The following is a 19,909-nucleotide window of genomic DNA, read 5'->3' on the forward strand; positions in this document are numbered from 1 at the left end:
GAATTCACTGAGTGATTTTTAAACAGTTGCTCTTCATTACAGTGTTTAAATACTGATTATGTCAAGGTGGAAATGCGTGGATACTTCTACAGTTCTTTATTTTTTTTGTGCCAGAAGTCAGTATGGAAAATTCACGGTGTGGTTTGAAGCGCTTGGGGTTTTATTGTAATGCTGTAGCAGTACATGTTTCTCAAAGTGGTGTTTCACTGTACATTGGGTTGCTTAGAAAATCTTGCTTCCCCTGTGCTTTATGGAGACAGGTTTGTTGGTCTGTGGTTGTGTAAGGCGGAGGCAGCAGTGGGAGCAGTGCTGAGGGCAGTGCGGGCTGCATGCTGACCTTCCCCTCTCACAGCCCTGGCTCGTGGGTCCAGAGCAGGGCAGCAGAGCTGGGGAGGAGAACGGATCACAGGAGTGACCAGGCAGGGCTGGGGGAGGTGAGTGGATCACAGGAGTGACCAGGCAGGGCTGGGGGAGCTGGGGCGGAGAATGGACCACAGGTGTGACCAGGCAGGGCTGGGGGAGCTGGGGAGGAGAACAGATCACAGGAGTGACCAGGCAGGGCTGAGGGAGCTGGGGAGGAGAATGGATCACGGGTGTGACCAGGCAGGGCAGCAGAGCTGGGGTTGTTACCTGGAGAAAGGAAGGTCCAGCGGTGACCTTTTTGCTCTCTCTGACTCCCTGATAAGAGGGTGCAGCCAGATGGGACTCAGGCTCTTCTCCCAGGTAACAAGTGACAGGACATAATCTTAAGCTGCAACAGGGGAGCTTTAGGTTGGACATCAGGAAAAATTTCTTCATGGAAAGGGTGATTAGACATTGGAATGGGCGGCCCAGGGAGTTGTCACTGTCCCTGGGGGTGTCCAAGGAAAGACTGGATGTGGCCCTCAGTGCCATGGTCCGGCTGACAAGGTGGTGTTGGCTCGCAGGCTGGGCTCCGTGCTCTCAGGGCTAGTCCAGCCCCACCGATCCGCGGTTCTGTGAGCGCCGCATCCCGCGCGTGTTGCGGACCTGGGCGCCGTTCCCGGAACTGCATCTCCCAGCGGCCCCCGCGGCGCGCAGGCGCAGTGCGGAGCCGGCGGCTGAGGGTGAGGCGGCGCGGCGGGAGTCGGCCCAGGGCCGGACAGCCCCGGTGCCGCCGGGCTCGGCTCGGGCTCCACGCTGGTGGCTGCCGCTGGCGGGGCCGGGAGCTGCGGGGCAGAGGGAGTGATGCAGAGGGGCATCTGTGTGTCCCGTGGGGTGAGAAGGGAGTTTGGGGTGAGGAGGGGGCTGTGGGCCTTGGCGTGAGGGGACTGTGGGGTGGGGGCTCACTGCTCCTGTGCCCCTGCCCAGGCCGGGCACAGCCGGCAGGCATGGTGGGTTACGACCCCGAAGGCAGGTGCGTGTCCACGGTGGAAGCGGCTGCAGCAGGATCAGCGTCTGGCTTGGTCACTCGGGTCCTTGTCAGCCCCTTGGACGTCCTCAAGATCCGCTTTCAGGTACCTCGCTCGCGGCGTGCCCGGGGGCCGGGATGAAAGAGCCTGTCAGGGAGCAGAGCTGGTCCTGTCCTGGGTGAACAGGTCACCTGTGCAGCCAGAGAGCACTAAATCTGCTCGTCAGGCCTCACCTACGTTGTGTACAGGTTATGCAAGGAAGTAGGGCTATCTTGTGTCCACCGCTTCTATTTATACAACTTAACTTGTGTGGGAATGGTATCTTGTGTTTCTCAGAGTTTGTTCTCTTTCTGTTGTTGTAAATGACTTACACTCTCTGACTGAATTTCACTATCATCCCTCCTGCTTATCTTTGTGTTCATGCACATTTTTATTATTTTAGAGCCCTTCATGAATAACATCCCAGTCAGATCTGAATGTGGTTCTGTGGGAAGACAGAATGTCATCCCGTAGCATTGGCTGGCTGACAGGGTTGTGAATTCCTGAACTGGACACTTGAACCAGTGTTGAAGGGTGAAATTGAAAATGTTTTCTCCCATTTCCTCCAGCTCCAGATCGAGCAGCTCTCTGCCAGAAACCCTGCGGCCAAGTACCACGGCATCCTGCAAGCTGTGCAGCGCATCTTCCGGGAGGAGGGCCTGGCAGCCTTCTGGAAGGGCCATGTTCCAGCTCAGATCCTTTCTGTTGGCTTCGGAGCTGTTCAGGTGAGGGCACCAGGCATCACCTGGGCACACTGTGTGTACACAGGGCACTGCTCTGCTCCCTCAGACCGTCTGTGTTCAGGAGTGGAAAGGTTGTATAGCTGTATAAAGCTGCTGAATAATTCCTAAGTTAATATTCCTGAGCTGGCTGAATGGACTGGAGCACAGCAAGAGCAAACTGAGCTCTGTCTGTATCTGGTGTCATAGATAAGCCCTCTCTACTCCTGACATTTGGCTTAGCTGCTCATGCCCCAAGCCTGGGCAGTTTTTTGCTTCTAGTCATGCTGTCACCCTAAGGGCTTGTTAGGAAAAAATCAGTGAAGCTGATGAGGGTGTTTTACACAGCACTGTTATGCTTTATTTTGCTAAAGTAACAGCCTTAGGAGCAGTGGCTGAAAGGGTAAAGGAAAGCATATCTGTGACACAGCAAACACTCTTCTGGAGCCACAGAACATTAAAATGAGTTTTTCACAATTCTAAATGCAGGAATTAGCAGAAGTGTAGGACACCAGATTATCCCAAGCGTTCCCCGGGCCGTGTAGTGATTGTTACATGTTGCAAGTTGGGGAGGACTTTTGAAGGACTAGAAGGTGGTACCAAGCGCGGAGGGGTGGAGCTGCTGGTGAAACGAGAGAGGAGCGGGAAACCTGCGTGAGTCACAAGGATCGGCTTCCTGACCCTTTGTTTCCTGCAGTTCATGACGTTCGAGAGCCTGACGGAGCTGATGCACAACGTCACCTCCCTCGGAGCCCGCGACTCCTTGGTGCACCTGGTGTGCGGGGGCCTGGCTGCCTGCACGGCCTCGGTCGCGGTGCACCCCGTGGACACGCTGCGCACCCGCTTTGCTGCCCAGGGCGAGCCAAAGGTGAGGCTCAGCCTCTTGTCATCCGTGGCAGTAGCGATATTGCACAGGTCTGAAGGTGCAGGAGGTTTGGAAGCACATACAGCATCGTGGGTTAAAACGAAGGAGCAGGTGCTGTTACGGCCAGTGTTTGTGCTGTTGCCAAGTTATCCTTCGTGCTGTTGACACAGCTTTCCTAATTGTGCTGTGGTGCTTCTGATCCTGACAGGTGATGCAGAAAAGAGAAACTGTCCTTAACAGGATAACTCAGTTTTTTGCTTTGGCTGTTGGCTTTTTACAGAACCTGCTCCACAGACTGTTGACCATTGCATTTTTGAAACTTTCCACATGCAGAGAGTCATGTTTAGATAATGATGGGGATGATACTTGAAACTAGTCACCTTTCACCTGTGCTTCATGTTCTTATTTACACGAGAATTGGTCTCTGCGCTAACGAGGTCTGTAATAATGGGATAGATTTGTATCAGAGCCATTTCTGTATTTAGCCTGCAGTAGAATTACAGTATGTATTATATGAATGGTTGCAGGAGTTAAGAACTGTTAAAAGAAAAATAATCATGTCTGTGATGCAGGTGGTGTCAGGACTCAGCTCCATGCCTTGTTTCTTTTAAGTCACCAGGGCCTGGCAGAGAATGCTGTGAGGGTGTGGGAAATCACCTTGCTCATCACTTTGTGCTCAAGACAGTCAGTTGTATTTTGGGCAGTGGGGAATTCCTATACCCACTACTGGGAAATGACCTGACCTTTGGTTGGCTTTTTTTAAGTTCACTGGAAAGTCACTCAGCCTCTTCCTTGTTGAACAGATTTACCCCAACCTTCGCCATGCAGTGGTGACCATGTACCAGACAGAAGGGCCTCGGACTTTCTACAGAGGTTTGACCCCCACACTCGTTGCTATCTTCCCATATGCTGGTCTCCAGTTCTTCTTCTACAACATCCTGCAGCAGTTTTCCAAATGGGTGATTCCAGCTGAAGCAAAGAATGGAGGTAGGAACTTGGGACAGTGATGGTTGCAGTCAGGAGAGAAAGAAGATGAATGCTAGTTTGAATGACTGATGTAAGCTCTGTTGTCCTTCCACATTTTTTGATGCAACATCTGAAAAGTGTCTCTTATTTCCCACCTCTCATTTTTACCCCTGCAGGGAAATGCCAAATGAAGTACAGCAGAGTTTACAAACAGCTCCTGTTGTGCAATAACTGTGATGGAAGTGGTTGGATGGGAAAGTGAAGTGTCAGGCCAGGGTGCTCTTTCTTTAACAGTGTCACATTACTGATACTGTGGGAAGACTGCTGCCATAATCTTTCTGTTTCATTAGTGCTGTGGGGACAGGACTCTTGGATTTCTGTAGTAAATCTGCCTGCAGATTCCAGCACAGCTATTAGGGAAGAGGATTCATTTACTCTAATTTAAAGCTGCCAGGCTCTTGGTATTGTTATGTTGATTTCTAGCTCCATTGTAAGAGAACCTCATCCTGATGCAACCTGCCACCTTGGCAGTTCTAGATACCTGTGTCTCCTTGAGCAAGAGGGATGCAGCAGCAGCATGGCTTTGTTCCTCAATGGAATTTCTTCAGCAGAGGAACTAGACCTTTCAATATCATGTCTGCATATTTAATTTCAGGTGTCAGAGGCTGATGGTGGTTTTGTGCTGGGACCTCATGTTTGTCAGGAAAAGGTCTAATACAGTCCTCATTTCCCACAAGCCTCTGAAATCATCAGGCAGTGTCAGCTTGAGATGTTCCAGTCCAGAATACATCAGCCTGAGCAGCCAGGGGTGCAAGATTTCCAGTGACCAGGCTTTCACTGGGGGGGCTTGAAAACTTTCATCCACTGGCAGCAAGTTGTCTGGAGACTGGGGATTGGGGTTTTTTGAGCAGAGCAAAACCATAAGTCCATGTCATGGACCAAGAGGAGCTGCTCCTCTGATTCCAACAGACATTGCAAGCCTGAAAAAACACAGATTGAGATTCTTTGGCTGAAACTATTGCAGAAGAGGCGACGTAACTTCAAAGGACTTTTTTGACCTTACTTCTTGTGAAAAGTGATTTTTAACTTACCTCTTGTGATATTTAGTCAAAATTCCCTGATCATCCTCTTTTTTTTTCTCCCCATTATCCTTTTCCCTTTCTGCTTCTCAGCCAGCATTAGAAACCTGGTCTGCGGCAGCTGTGCTGGAGTGGTCAGCAAAAGCCTCACGTACCCTTTGGATGTGGTCAAAAAGCGACTGCAAGTGGGTGGCTTTGAGCATGCTCGGGCAGCCTTTGGGCAGGTGAGAAATGCTGGGAGTGGTGGATTTTCCTGAGTGTGGGCTGGTCCAGTGCACTGGAATGCAGTGACAGTCCACCGGTGGTACCTGTTGAGTTCATGTTTGGATTGGAAGCTCCCAGTGAGCACTGGTCTCATTTAATAATGTGAATTTATACATGAACATACTGGGTTTATTTTATGATAGGTCCCAGGAGGGAATTGTCCCACATACCTGTGCTCTGGCTTGTCATCCCTCCCTATCAACTGTGTCTTGGAGCTGGGGATGAGTCAGGCAGCCAAAGGGCTTTTGATTTACTTTAGTTTTCTAGTTGCAGCTTGGTTTTTCTGATTCAGAACCAAATTACTAGCAGAGGATGACACTGGCTGTGTGTTGGGGTCACCTGGCTGTCAGGCTCCTCTTCTGCAATTAATATTTTGATGCAAGAAATAGGCACCAAGTGTTCAATATGTTCAATTTCAATAGCCTGAAATTCAAAACAAATTAAATACTCTGTGTTCTTTAGCACCATTGTTACCCAATTAATATTATGATGCAAGAAATAGGCACCAAGTGTTCAATATGTGTTTTATGTATGAGAATAGCCTGAAATTCAGAACAAATTAAATACTCTGATGTTCTTTAGCACCATTGTTACAACCTTGAAATACACTTGAAGACAAATATAGATCAAGGAACTTTCTCTTTTTTTTTTCCCATGAAATGTGGAAATTTTCTATTTTCCTTAAAATTCCTGGGATCTGAGAAAGAAATCAGTCTGTACCCTAAGAAACTCTGGAATAGGATTTTGATGTCTCAGCCCATTCCATTGGATGCTTTTCCTCTTGTAGTAAGATACAGAGTTTGTTCTTAGCATTGATGTGTCACAAGATGTTAAAACTGCACAGTGTAACATGACAATATGCAGACAGCTAATTAGGAAACTTCTAAGTGTTGTAGCTGTGTTTGCTTTCTCTCAGAAAACTCAACATTATTTCCTTCTTAGACAGTGAAGGGGATAGAAAACAGCAGCTGCACAATCTGAAATAATGACTTCACAAACCTCTGTATAAATTTAAAGTCATGCTGTTGTTGCATGCAGAGGTTTTACAGCCATTCAGTAAATGATGTGCATAAACATTGCTGATGCTGTATGTTCTACATTTCCTCTATCCTGCTCTCTCTAAACTCTCTCTGAAAGTTTCAGCTAGTTATTATATTACCCAGAAAGGCATCTCCAGGCTGCATGTCAAGATAATGTTTCTGTGGTAAAGTTTGGGGATCTTTGTGTTTTTCTCCAGTTGTCCTGAAGTTTTCTTGTTTAACCTTGTTTAACCATTTCTCTCCCAGGTACGGACGTATGGGGGTCTCCTGGACTGCATGAGGCAGATCATGCGAGAGGAGGGCCCAGGTGGGTTCTTCAAGGGCCTCTCTCCCAGCTTGCTGAAGGCTGCCTTCTCCTCTGGCCTCATCTTCTTTTGGTATGAGCTGTTCTGCAGCCTCCTGTGCGCCCTGAAGAGCCCAGAGAGCACGAAGAGGAAGGAGGGTTGAAAGGGACGTGTGTGGCTGCCTGCTGTTCTCCTCAGGAGGGGAGACCGATGGCCTTGCTCTGTCATGAGCACGTTGGAAATGTCAGGGCTCCCAGAGCTCCCCCAGCCTGTGGGGAATCACCTCCTGGGACCAAGCAGAAGGAGAAGGCAACTGCAGTTCTGCTGGAGACACTGAACTGCTCGGCTGGGAGCCATTCAACAGAGCACTTTCCTTCTGTCTCCTCTCATACCAGTGCACATTTAGTGGGGAGAGGGGGAACCAACAGACCGCTCCCTAGCAATGCCTGTGCTCTGGAAAGGCACCCAATAAAGTGGGTGAATCCCTGGATTCCAGAGAGGGGATTCTGGCCCAGCCTAGTGCTGCTTAACCAACCAAAGGCCACGTCCTAGCACTGCATCTGCACAGCTTTATTCCTTTGCTCCGTGCCTGCTGTTTGCACCAGATTCTTGTCTCGGTGTTGCACAGCTCGCTCTGTCCTGCTGGTGTAGTCAGGTAAAGCCACAGACCCTCAGTTTTCCTTTCCTTTGCTGCCAGCTGCTGCTTCTTGGTCACCACTTGCTAGCTGAGCATTCTCTGTCATCTTAAACACAGCATCTTCTCTGATCATGCTGGATCAGACTTGTTTTTCCTTCAACCCCAGTGAACTTGATTGTAAGCTGAATTCCCTTTTCTCTTCGTGAGTGTCTGGCCATACATCTCTTAGGGATTTGCAATGCCTCACTCGCACTTTTTACAGGAAAACTTGCATATTAAGAGCCCCATTCTGAGGGGATTCAATGCACAAACTAAAGTTTTACTCCAGGGTGCTTTGCTTCAAAGCACTGAGTAAACAAATTATGTATAGAGTTAAGAAATAATTATTCTAAGCTGGAATAATGAAGGGAAAGTCCTGTGGAAACTAGTACTTTTTTTTTTTAATCATTATTTATTTAATAGCACCTCTGAATGTGTCTAACAAGTATTTCTGTCGTGGCCTCAGAATATTTCAGAACCTCAGTCCTGCACTGGTGCTAGCAGATGAAAATGTTTTGACAAGATTTGCTGAAGTGAAAGGAATGAACATCAAATGGGAATTGGTTGGCTGAGCGTGGTGTTTCACATGGATGATTGAATTAGAGATGGAAAAGTGTTTTTCTGGAGTTTCAAAGGTTTTATGAGTGGTTAAAAAACCAACAAAACAACCTACCAACAACTCTGATTTATGTAACAGTGGAAAAGAGGAAAATTACTTTCTTCCTCCTCTTTTATTCTGTGTTTTTTCAAGCCTAGCAGGGTGTGGCTGGACTGTGTGGAAGGCAGAGTTCCCAGCCCTGCCATACAAAAGCACGTTACTCATCTGCAAGGGGTGGATAAGGCAGAGCACTGCAGTTATTTGGAGGATGGTTTGGTGGTTTTTAACACAGAGCTTTTCCCAGCTCTTTTGCAGTATTCAGGGTGTTAATCCCAAATGGTCTGGCCAGATTCCAGCATGACCAATTCCATTCCACTGACGAAACTTCTGGCAATTTTGAGCATATCAGCATTGCTCGCTTATCCTGAACTATTGTGAGAGGCTGTTTTTAAAAAACAGCTGTTCCACTGGTGGCTGAGGTATCTGGAGAAATTCCTTGCAAGCCCAGGCTGAATAACTTTATGTCTGCTGTGGGTGTGAGATCTTGGAGTACAAAGTGGCCTGCAGGTGACAGAGCTGCGTAAGATTAATTTCATTGAGCAGTGTGTCAGGCAGGAGGCTGATATGTGAGTTGTAAAGAGGGAGAGGGAGCTGCATATACTCTAAAAATGGCCGTTTTGTTAAGAGCAGAAAATGCAGGAAATGTGGAGTTTCTCCAAGTGCCTCAATCCTATTGTCATTTTCCTGTGTTATTTAGGCTCTTCTGAGATTCCTCAGAATCTTCTTAACGATGTTTAGCCTTTGTTTATTGTTCACCTGTTGTTCTTGGAGAGACATCATGAGGAGTAATGAACTCAGCCTCGTGACATCCTTCTGAGGGAGAGAAGTGTCTCTTTTCAAAACAGACACAAACGGGTTGGCTTTGTTACTGTCTTTTGTTGCTGGTGAGAGGAATGCCGTCATGGTTAGCAGGGACAGGCCAGAGCAGAAAATATTCAGTGTTGACCTAGGCTTCCTTAGGAAATGGGGACTCATCCGTCCTGTCTAAACATTGCAAGACTTGTTTTCCATTTTTTGTAAAAGAGCTGCTGTTAAACCGCACAAAACAGGGGGAAACTGGTTGGGAACTCAGCGGCAGGAAAGAACAGGAAGATCTGTGCTCTGTTAAGATGACATTCCTCGAGGGTGCTGTGGAGCTTGAGGTGATGCTGGTATGGGCAGCTTGGCTGCTCCACAGAGAGGGCAGTACTGGAGAGTATGGAGCAGCTTTTCCTCTCTGGGGTTGTTTTTTCCTCCACTCTGCATTAACAGAGCTTGCCTCCACCCAGCAGACGGCAAAGCTGGAGTTTAAGTTGTGCCTGTCTGGCCCAGGCTGTGGAAGAGACACTCCCTGGTCTTTAGGCTTGTGACCATTTGTGACACAAATGTTACAGGCCCATAAAGGCATCTGGGCTTCCAGTGAGAGGGAGAAAGATGTGATAACGTCAGCAATATTAGGAGCTGCATCCAACAATCACTTCACCTCTGATCAGCAGCATCTGACCCTCATGTATTTCTCATGTGCACTTTGCTGGGGAAGGCACTGTAAGAGGTGTTGATTTCTCTGTGGGATTGAGGCTGAATGAAGCACTAGGAGGACAGGTCTTATTTCTCAAGCTGCTCTGGCAAAACACATGCTAAATGGAGCATTTAGGAGCTAAATCTCTTAGAATTAGAGGAGCAGGAGATGGGAGAGATCTGTGGTCACCTTGTTCTCCAAGGTGCTGGGACAGATATGCTCTTGGAAGCTGTGTGCTCCCGTTCAGTGTGAAGTGACTCAACGTGGCAAATGCCTCACTCTGGGACTTGGCTGATTTTGGCCATTGGGATTTCTTTCCAAGCTAATCCTATCACCAGGGATTTGCCTGCAGTTCACCTCACAAGCTGCTCAGCAGTTGCGTTTGTTTTCTTCTAGTGCCTTTTACCATGAGAACGTGCAAAAGCTCCTTAGCAGGCAGAGCATTGGTGAGGAATTGTGCCGCAGTCGTTTGCAGCTCCACCACGGCACTGAGCCAGTCTCGGACGCACAAGATCTGTGAGGAACATGCTGATTCCTGCAGTGCTGGCTGGCTCACCAAGTTCTTAGGACAATCCCACTCTCAGGATACACATCCAGAGCTGCACAGCATCATTTTTGACAAGAAATGAATGTTTTACCGTTGGGACTGGAATAGGTCATATTTAATTTGGATTTAAGTTTCTCTTGTGATGTAGAAACTGTAACAGTGGCATTTTGCTGTGTTGCCTGAGTGGATCTTTGCAGCTGCTGTTTCTTGAAAGCATCCAAACACAATACGCACAGTGTGTGCCTACCTTTTAAGACAAGGTACATTAAATATTTTGTTTTTCAGTGGCTGGCTGCAGTTGATTTATTCCTTTCCTCTTTGTGCCTCTGCTGGACCCTGCAGGAACATCGTGGCCCTCCTGCTGCCTGAAAGGGAGAATAGTCAGGGCCCAGAGCACAGGGCAACAGGAGCCACAAGGACTTTCCATTGCTGGCTTGTGGGTGCTCCTCAGCCATAGGCAGAACTGTACCTTCTCTGCTGTACCCTCTATTGAGAACTGCACCAAAAGGGATCAGCCAAAGGGGATTTTTGCAGCCCAGACCCACTGCTGTGTCCTAGAGGGGCATTTGGAGCTGTGGTAGCCAGTCCTGAGCGTCACACCCCCAGTGGAATAGTTCAGGCTTGCTTTGTATCCAGCCAGGCCACGCACTGCTACAGAAAATATTCCCAAACTGTTTGTTCTGTGCTCCCTCAGCCATTCCCTGGTTTCAGCAGCCTGTCTGCTCTGCGGTGGAGACTTCACCACCTGTAGGGTCTTCCCTATGAAATGGTTGAGATTTGAGAGAAAAAAACGTGAAGTGTGTTGTACCATATTCAGCTGTTGTTGCAGTGTGTTGGTTTACTGCCTCTCCTCTTTCCTGACTTTTTTTTCTACTCATTTTTTAATACCATTGGGCTGCAGCCTGCCGTGGCCCCGAGGGAAGGGCGGAATTCACGCCGTTGTCACCCGTAGAGCGCTGGGACAGCCCCGCGGGTGACCGTGGCAGAGGGGTGAGTGCTGCCTGCGATACCCGGCGGGGGGAGTCGGAAAAGCAGTGGCCGTGCCCGGGAAGGTGTCGCGGGGGCAGCCGGCCGTGCCGGGGGGAGCCCGGGAGTTTCCCGAGGAGCAGCCGGCCGTAGCCGGCGCTCAGCCCGCCGTGCCCCGACGCTCGCAGGCGGTGGCGCTGCCGCAGCTGCCGCCGCTCTCCCGCCCGGCCCGGCCCGGCCCTCCCCCGGCTCGGGCGAGGAAATGACCTAAGAGGAAACCTGGGCCGTGCCGGGAGGGCGCGGGGCTCGGGAGGTGCCGGCGATGTCCCGGCGGCCGGAGGACACAGCGGGGGCGGCCGGCAGGTCGGTGGGGCTGCGCCCGGCTCCCCCTGCCCTGGCCGGGGCAGCGCGGGGGCTGCTTTTCCCGGGGTCCGCCTCTTCCTCCGTCCGGTGGCCCTTGGGCTTGTGCCAGCCGCGGGGCTGGAGAGACGGGAGGCAGCGGCGGGGGTTCCAGGGGGTCCGGTGGTCCAGCTGCCCCGGGCTAGAGGCGTCTCGACGCTGGGAGTTCCACTTGCGGCTCGGCGGGGATGGGATGGGAATTCCGGGGGCTGGTGGAGCCCCTGGGGCAGACACTAAGGGGTGGCAGACGAGAATCTGCTCTTCTCCCTCTCCTTGCAGTGGCCAGGACTGGTCCAGCCCATACTGGCAGGTGTGACCCTGCAGGTCACAGGTGCCCTGGCACCTGAGCTGGTGGATCACCGGCAGATTTGAGGGTGCTGACCCCAAACGAGTCAGCCCCCGGGACGGCTCGTCTAGCCGGGGCCAGCGGAGGAGCAGTCGGTACCCACAGGTGCTCCGTGTCACCCACTGCCATCAGCCCTTCTGATAAGTGGCGCTGGCAGGAGGGTCTCTAGTGCAGGTGAGACCTGGCTGGCTCGGTGTTCACACGCTGTGGTTTGCTCTGGCAGGGTTATTTGGCACAGCAGTTCAAAGCAGCCGTGGCCATCCCAGGGAGCCGTGGAACGGAAGCTCCGGGAGCGGGGCCGGGCGGCGGCACAGGCGCTGCCGGGCGGGCTCGGCCGGTCCCGCTGCGCTGCGAGAGGCGCTGCGCTCTCGCCAGGGTCCTGCTGCCTGGAGATGCTGCCGGTGGGACACGCGGCTGCTGGTCATCTCGGGCTGCTCCACTGGCAGTGCAGCATGGCACGAGTGCAGATGCAGAGAGAGGAGAGGTCAGCTAGGAAGGTGTTTGCCAACCAGGCATGGCACGGAGGGCACCCAGCTGCTTGTGAATCCACCTGGGAAAGAAACCGCCGTGCCATGCCTGGTTGGCAAACACCAACCAGGAATCCACCTGGGAAAGAAACCTTGGGACCTGGGCTGACTCAGTCCCAGGGTAGGTGGTCACCCCCATGGGGCTGCTCTCTGCTCTGAGTTACTGTTCTGTACGTGAGGGGACTGCCCACGCTACCTGTCCCATGCCCCTAAAGGCTCTTGGGCTTTGATCTGGGTAGGGACCTGTTTGCAGAGAGGGTGAGTAATGGCCGAGGAATTTCGACGAGCTGGCAAAACTCATTTGGCCGACTGCCTTCTGTTTGTACTGCCGGTCTGGCCAGCCCTGCGTTTCCATCCATCAGATCCTGTGTGAATCAAAGCAAGCCCTTCCTCCCTGTGCCGTGCGTACCCTCTTGCTGTCTTCACTGTATCATGAGGCAGAAGAAAATCAATCTAGAGACTGCTTAGGAGCACTGCTGGTGCTGCAGAGCAGAGAGAGATGCAGAGGGATGAGAGATGGGAGCTGTTGCTGTTGGGGATTTGGCTGCTGAGTTTGCTGTGTCGTGCTGAGAGCTGAGAGAGCCTGGCTCTGGTGCAGGAGAGGTGCTCTGGCAGGTGTGTTGGATGCTTTTGCTGGCTTTGATTCTTCCCAGGTTTTTGTATGAAAGCTGCTGAATTGGTGTTTAAAAGGCCCAAGGGAGCAGTGTGTGCCTTCCTGTGATACAGCCACATATATTTTGGATCTGCTTTGCCTGCAATGTGTTTCGTATATCAGAAAAATATAAAGGCTCTGAAGTTCTATCATCAGCTGGTAGGAGACAAGGCTTTAAAAGATGTGGAGGATTTGCATAGATCTAGAGTTGGTGCCCTAATAAAAGAGGAGTTTCCTTGGGGTGGGGAGCTGTCAGGAAACACTCTGTGCTTCAGCACTACCTGGGGCGTGCCGAATGGGAAATGGGTGAAGGTTTGCCTCTGTCCAACTAAGCTCTGTGTGCTCCTTCCCCAGGGACTGTCACTAGCTCATCCAGTGCCCTGACTCTTGCCCTTGGAGGAAACCAGTCATGGGGGAAACAGGCAAAGAAGAGTACAAAATACAGTCCTTTGACTCCGAGACTCAGAAGCTGCTGAAAACAGCCCTCAAAGGTCAGCGGGTTTTTATGAGCTCCTCTGCCACGCACGGCTTCTGCGCCAGTTAATGTGACTCTGCTGGGCCCTGCACAGACCTTGGTTGCTTTCCAGGTGCCTCAAAGCAATCAGGGGCCAAAGAGGGCTGGGTCCTAACAGCATTCCTCTTCTCTGCAGACCCCAGTAATGTGGACCTAGAGAAAGTGGCCAATATTATAGTGGACCAGTCCCTCAAAGACTCTGTGTTCAGCAAGGAGGCTGGGCGCATCTGCTACACCATCATCCAGGTGAGAGCTCGTGTCTGGACAGTGAAACACCTGGGCTCTTGTGTGGCTTATCCCTGGGCTGGGCCAGGAAGGGCTTGTCCCAGTCACATGCTTTGACCCCTTGCCCTTCTCTCCTGTCCTGCCACTTGCCCTATGCAGTGGCAGCATCCAGAAGAGCAGTGGGCCAGCACAGGCAGTGTGTTGCAGCTTTTCTGCCTCTTTGGGAATCACAGAAGGGTATCTGTGTGGCACTGCATCCCCCTGCCCCTCTGGCACCCCTGTTTCATCCCTCCATGCTGTTTCTGTGGGCTTACAGGCAGAGAGCAAACAAGTTGGCCAGAGCATCTTCCGGAGGAGCCTGCTGAACCGGCTGCAGCAGGAGTACAAGGACAGGGAGGAGCTGCGCACCCGCTCACTGCAGGCCTGGATCTGCTACGTCACCTTCATCTGCAACATCTTTGACTACCTGAGGGTAAGGAGCTGGAGCAGCTGGCTGCTGCTGCCTGCAGTGCCAGGAGGGCCTGGGCATCCTAGGATACCAGAGCAGGGGTGGTGGGTGGGGGTTGTAAAAGCCCCAGGGCCATGGGGGCCAGAGCTGGTTCTTAGCACAAGGATGCTGACAGAACTGCTGCTATCTACAGGCTTGAAGAGGCAGAGGAAGTCTCCAGGAACAGTCACAAAGTCTCATCTTCTTAATTTTGTACCTAGTGTTTGAAATCCCCTGATTTGCCTGCTCCCAGATGTCCCAGACTGGACTGGTTCAGTTGCTGTGGGGTTTGCTGATGGAGTTTGGCTTCAGGCCTTTGTGCAGTGTGTGAACTTTGAATTCCTGCTTGGAGTAGATGTAAAAATGATGCAAGTAGAGCTGCAGGCAGGAAAAATACTGTTGGAACAAGTCTATTTCCCATGACTACCTGCTTACATTTAAAAATAGATGGTTTTTACATCATTTGTTCAGCTCCTCTGGTTCCTGGAGACTCAAATGTCTGATCTCTGATGAGAATCCCACTAATACAGCACAACTAAATTCTGTTCCCTTCTCCTTGGGAGAGCAGCAAGGGAATAACTATTTAAAATAGCTGCAGACTCCCTTCTGGCCCCAGGCTGACAATGCTCCACTCTCCTTGCAGGTGAACAACATGCCCATGATGGCTCTGGTGAACCCTGTGTACGACTGCCTGTTCAGGCTGGCACAGCCTGACAGCCTGCAGAAGGAGGAGGAGGTGAGTGCAGGGAGAGCTGCTGATATGCTTGTTGTCCTGCCAAGCACCTGTAAAAAGCACAGCCTGGGGGGTGCAGAGGAGCCTCCACTGCTTTGTGCTCAGCCATCTGCTCTTCCTTCTGAAGGTGGACTGCTTGGTCCTGCAGCTCCACCGCATCGGTGAGCAGCTGGAGAAGATGAATTCCCAGCGCATGGACGAGCTCTTCTCCCTCCTCCGAGATGGCTTCCTCCTGCAGGAGGGGCTCAGCTCCCTGTCCCAGCTCCTGCTGCTGGAGATCATCGAGTTCCGGGCTGCTGAGTGGAAGATGACGGACGCTGCCCAGAAATATTATTACAGCGAAGTGACAGATTAACCTCCCGAGGCAGAGGCATCCCCAGCACCTTCACCAGCAAGCTTCGTACCAATTTGGGATTTTTCACATTAATTTTCTAGCACTTCCTGTAAATAGCATTTATACTGGCTAGAGCCTCTCTGCACCTACTGCCGGATGCAGCAGGTGCTGGTCTGACTTTGGAGGTTCAGAGCGGTGGGAAGGGCACACCCAGCAAGTTCTCTCACTGATTTTGTCTTAAAATAGGGCTGCTGTCAGCAAAGGGCTCGGGAGGCTTGTAGCTCACACCAGCATTTTCTATGAGTGTTAAAGAAAGCACAGTTTAGGCTGAGAACATTTTAGCTCACCCCAAAGCCAGCAGAGCTGTGGGAGGCAGCAGGGAAATCTCCCAGCTCAGGTTGTACCTGGTTCTCTGGGACAGGTCGCAGAACACACCATGGCCTCACAAACAGCTCAACCAAGTGCTTCTTTTCCCTGACTCCTTCCAGCAGGCTGGCTGCACCTGCATGCACACAGCCTCTTCCACAGCCAGGAATACCTGCCACAGGGCAGCCTGGGACAGAAGAGGTCCCTGAGCACATGTAGGAAGGGTTTCATAGGTTTTATACAATAACTGTCACTTTTTTCCAGAATTTGCAAGTTTCAGCTGCGGTATATTTCTTAGAAGAATGGGAGAGAAAGAAATGAAACAAAATAATCTATTGATGGATTATTTTCTAATAAAAGTTTTCCACTAATGTATGCCCTGCTTTCTCCCTGCACAGCTGCTGAGCTCTGAGCAATACTGAAGGATTGCTCCTGACTTTAGCCCTAAGGCTGAGATAACTCAGTGTTTGCTCCAGTCTAGGGCCTCAGGGCTTTACACACCAGGGTACCTGGAGCAATAGAGACAAAAGTCTGGAATTGGGAAACCTTTCCCATAAAACTGGTTTTATTTTGTCAACATTCCCACCAAATCTGTGCAGACCACGTTGGTGATGGCCAAAATCAAAAAGGGCCTTTTACTGCCTGTTGTACCATTCCCTGTGGAAAAGGATCCAGCTCTGCTCTTAGCTCTGCAGCCAAAATCGTTACTGATTTGAGGAGCAGAGAGACTTTCAGATCCCCAGGAAACAGGTAAGTGAAAGATGGTTTTGTTTAGCGTTGCTGTAAGAAAAACATCTAAGGCTTGTCTTCACAGGGAAGCCATTATGAACTAATGGAGCAGCCCTGCTGATGCTGGGCTAACTCAGATTCCCCCTTCCCCCTTCCAAACAAGCACAAAGAAAAAGAACCTCGTGGGGATCGTGTGAGCTTTCCCTGGGTTAGAACAGAAGCTGCTTGCATGGGATATTCCACCTTGCCCTCTCCCAGGCTGGCAGCCCTGGGGCTCTGCTCTCCAGGCCGTGGCAGCGTGTCCCACGCAGGGTCCCTACCACCAGCGGAAGTGGGCGTACGCCCGGTTGGCCTCTGCCATCTTGTGCAGGACGTGCTTCCTCTTGATAACGGGCCCCTCGTTGTTGAAGGCCAGGAGCAGCTCCTGGGAGAGCTTTTCTGGCATCAGCGTCCGGCGGTGCTTGTTCTCCCTGCACTCGGTGATCAACCACTTCATGGCCAGGAAGCGCTTCCGATTGTCCGTCAGCGGGACGGGCACCTGGAAAGGGTTAACCCGTGGCGGTTATCAGCAAGCTGCTCCTCCCCAGCAGCCACACAGCACCAGCTGCACCTGCAGGTGTTCACTGTGCTGCTCTCTGCAGCCAGACCCGCTCCTGACAGCCGAGCCCTGCCAGTTCTCCTGCTCTGTCCATAGGAACTGGCCGCTGCTACCAAAATGGAAAGTCTGGCCTGTCTGGGAGCTGGGTCCAGGCTGGTTTGAGTTAGCAAAGATGGGAGTGGTCACCCCATCTCTGCACTGAATACAGAAGTCATAGAATCACAGCAAGGTTTGGAGTGGAAGGGATCTCAAAGATCATCTCATTCCAAGTGCCTCTACATCTCACCGCTCCTTCAGGCCCCAAGGGCTGCAGAGCCTGTACTCAGAGACAGATTCTGCTCATGTTTTAAATATCCCACTGGATCTAGGTGACCCATTTTGCCATGCTGACCTGCCCCAGGTGTGTGGGACCTCTCCCCAAGCAACATGGTGCAGTGGAAAGGATGGGACTGGTAGTCCAAAGACTACCAATTCTTTTGCTGCTGATCTCTGTCTCTTTGGAAGATACTTACTGTGTATTTCTCCTCACATCTAGTCAGAGAACCAGAGACTGCTGCTGATTAATGGCTGGACTTGATTGATCTTAGAAGTCTTTTCCAACCTTAGTGATTCTGTGACAGGGGAAGCACAATACTCAGAGGTGGGATCCTGATTTTGGACAGTTTCTAGGTGCTGTTTTAGTCCAGACTGCAAAGTGGCTCTTTCCAAGGAGAGATAATCTTGAGCTAATGGGGTGGAAATCAGTTCATTTGCCTCCCTAGCTAATTGTCTCACAACCAGATGTGCTCCCAGTCCCCTTTTCACCTGGTAGGTTTTGCCTCCTTTGGTGATGTTGCTGAGCCCGATGATGGGCTGGCAATTCTTGAGAGCCTGGTGGAAAATGACGTAGGGGTTGCATTCAATTGTCTCCTTCTCATTTTCTGGAGCTTTGTGGTACTTCTCCAGCTGCTTCCTTTTAATGGCCTCCAGAGTCTTGGAAGAAAGGCAAGAAAGAAGATATACATGGCAGATGGATTCTCCCACTCCATGAGGTTACATCACTTTTACAGGCACCCCATTTTCATCTGAGCAGCTGGTCCACCAGCCCCAGAGGCAAAAGACCCATTGGAAATTCTTTAACTCAAGTTTTACTTCACCCTCTTCCAGCTCTTCAGTCTCTTTTATCAGTCATTGCATTTCGGGTGAGGGGAATGAGCAGCACAAACCCAGGCCAGAAGCCAGGGAAGGGCAGGGACAAAGTGGAGCCAGGAACAGGGGTCTGGGCACTGAGCATCCTCCCCTGCAAAGCCTCCCCTCCAGAGCCTGTGTGCTTTTCTGAAACCAGGAATCAGCAGTTAATTGGAAACATTTGGGCAAAATGTTTCTATTTGAAGGGAGTTCACGGGGGGAAGAGACCAGATGGCAACACCAGTTAACAGCAGTGGCTGTGGGTCAGAGCAGGCTCCAAGCTGTGCCACGTAGGTGACATCTGTGGGACTTCAAGGGCAAGTTATACAGAGGGTAAGGCATGACAGAGAGCTGCAAAGATCTTAGAGGAAACCATGCATTTTAAGGGTATTCTCTGTGTTATGCAGTACAAAAGAACACAGGGATACAGAAGAATTGAAAGAGAAGGTTCTCCACAAAGCTGTCGCCTGCTGGTCTGTGCCCTAATGAGGCTGGGGCAATGTACATTTTATCAAACAAATCATGGTTTATCAGAGGAATCATGCTGCAAGCAACGTGTGGCAGAGTGAAACACATCAGGAGCACAGAATGGACCACCCGAGTTCTGGTAATTCCCAGTTCCAGTGGGTTTGACATCCCAGCCTTCTATTTTGTCTAGTTTTAACGTAATAGTGAGAAGAAACCTGAGTTCTTACCTGAGACATGAGGCTTCTGGCCAGCACTTTATTGCCACTCTTCATCATCATATTGGTGAATTTACTGTAAACACAAAGTCAGACAGGATCTGATATGAATTCTGATTAGTTCACCCACAGAAATAAGCCCCCCACCCCCATCCCTTTGTGTTGTTCCCATGGTTAAGTGTGGGTGCTGCCAGATCTGCTGTAATTATCGCTAATTACTGCAGAACAATGGACTCATTGATGGGAAAAGATTAACCCAGAATATAGGGACTGTGCTCTAACAAAAGGCAATGTGAAGCCAGCAGGTGAAGGCAGAGGAGGGCAGCACAGCTCCCATGCATTTTTGGAGAGAGGAGGAGCTGCTGCTTTCTCTGACCTGACCATGGGATCGCTGAACACGGAACTGGAGAGACTGGGAGGAGCAGCTTTGATGGGCCGAACAGCCCTAAGCTCCATTTGTTCCCTCTCCTCCTCAGTCAGCTCCTCTGAAGGTTTCTGATGCGATTCCTTTTTCACTTCTGGCTCCAGGTAGCTGGGGTTGTAGCGGCTCCATCTCACGGGCATTATCCTGCAAGGAGCGAGAGAAGCGGGGCTGTAACCCAGCGCACATCCTGTGTCGTGACAGGCACGCAGGCAGATGCGGACAGATGTGAACACGCCTCAGAAGGAATGCCAGACGCGAGGGGCATCAGTGGCAGCGGGGCGAGCAGCTCAGTGCGGATTCCATCCCTTTTTTCCCTGTTCTGTGGCCACGGGAAGCGGGGGCCGGGGCCATCCCTGGGGCCGCTCGCCTGCCCCTGCCGCTGGGTGACGCGCTTCAGAGATTAGAACGGCAATGCTGAACGTGCACGGTCGCACTGGATGACCTTAAACGTCCAACCTTCCAGCCTTGATAGTTCCGTGCCTGTGTGAGCCCGGCAAAAACAGGCGGGCGGCCTGCCCGCGTGCTCCCGGTGCGGCGCACACCCCTCCCCGCACCCGTCGTGTGCTCCCGGCGAGCCGCCCCCAGGCCTCCTCCCGCGCTGCCCGTGTTTCCGCAGTGGGGAGCAGCCTCTGGGGAGCCCCCCCGGCGCCTCTCCCCGCTCACCGGGGCAGCCACGCCCGCAGCCGCCGGCCCAGCCCCGCCGCGCTGGGCGCCGCCATCTTCCCTGCGCGCGCCGCCGCGAAGGGCGGGGCCA

At 51.4% G+C, this 19,909-nt stretch overlaps 3 protein-coding genes across 4 annotated transcripts; 2 read left to right on the plus strand and 1 right to left on the minus strand.

Moving 5' to 3' along the window:
* Positions 1–1,073: 1,073 nt before the first annotated feature.
* On the plus strand, positions 1,074–10,289 carry SLC25A19 (solute carrier family 25 member 19). 2 transcript variants are annotated; one of them, XM_041409035.1, is made up of 7 exons: positions 1,074–1,085; positions 1,330–1,475; positions 1,979–2,134; positions 2,826–2,996; positions 3,797–3,980; positions 5,132–5,262; positions 6,589–10,289. In XM_041409035.1, exons 2-7 carry the CDS (start codon positions 1,350–1,352, stop codon positions 6,787–6,789), a joined length of 969 nt encoding a protein of 322 aa, XP_041264969.1. In that variant the 5' UTR covers positions 1,074–1,085; positions 1,330–1,349; the 3' UTR covers positions 6,790–10,289. The 2 variants fall into 2 exon arrangements, with proteins under 2 accessions (XP_041264969.1, XP_041264968.1); XM_041409034.1 differs by lacking the exon at positions 1,074–1,085 and adding an exon at positions 1,096–1,236.
* Positions 10,290–10,918: 629 nt separating this feature from the next.
* On the plus strand, positions 10,919–15,925 carry MIF4GD (MIF4G domain containing). Its single transcript, XM_041409038.1, has 6 exons — positions 10,919–11,334; positions 13,250–13,386; positions 13,546–13,655; positions 13,951–14,106; positions 14,765–14,857; positions 14,982–15,925. The coding sequence occupies exons 2-6, from the start codon at positions 13,305–13,307 to the stop codon at positions 15,207–15,209; spliced, it is 669 nt and encodes a 222-aa protein (XP_041264972.1). The 5' UTR covers positions 10,919–11,334; positions 13,250–13,304; the 3' UTR covers positions 15,210–15,925.
* A 176-nt stretch (positions 15,926–16,101) lies between these two features.
* MRPS7 (mitochondrial ribosomal protein S7) lies at positions 16,102–19,897 on the minus strand. Its single transcript, XM_041409037.1, has 5 exons — positions 19,819–19,897; positions 19,108–19,299; positions 18,744–18,807; positions 17,686–17,853; positions 16,102–16,821 (listed from the first exon to the last, which is right to left on the minus strand). Exons 1-5 carry the CDS (start codon positions 19,872–19,874, stop codon positions 16,600–16,602), a joined length of 702 nt encoding a protein of 233 aa, XP_041264971.1. The 5' UTR covers positions 19,875–19,897; the 3' UTR covers positions 16,102–16,599.
* Between the last annotated feature and the right edge of the window lie 12 nt (positions 19,898–19,909).

This window comes from Onychostruthus taczanowskii, unplaced genomic scaffold (genome assembly GCF_017590055.1).
Source record: "Onychostruthus taczanowskii isolate IOZ18803 unplaced genomic scaffold, ASM1759005v1 scaffold30, whole genome shotgun sequence".
In the NCBI taxonomy this organism is placed as follows: domain Eukaryota; kingdom Metazoa; phylum Chordata; class Aves; order Passeriformes; family Passeridae; genus Onychostruthus; species Onychostruthus taczanowskii.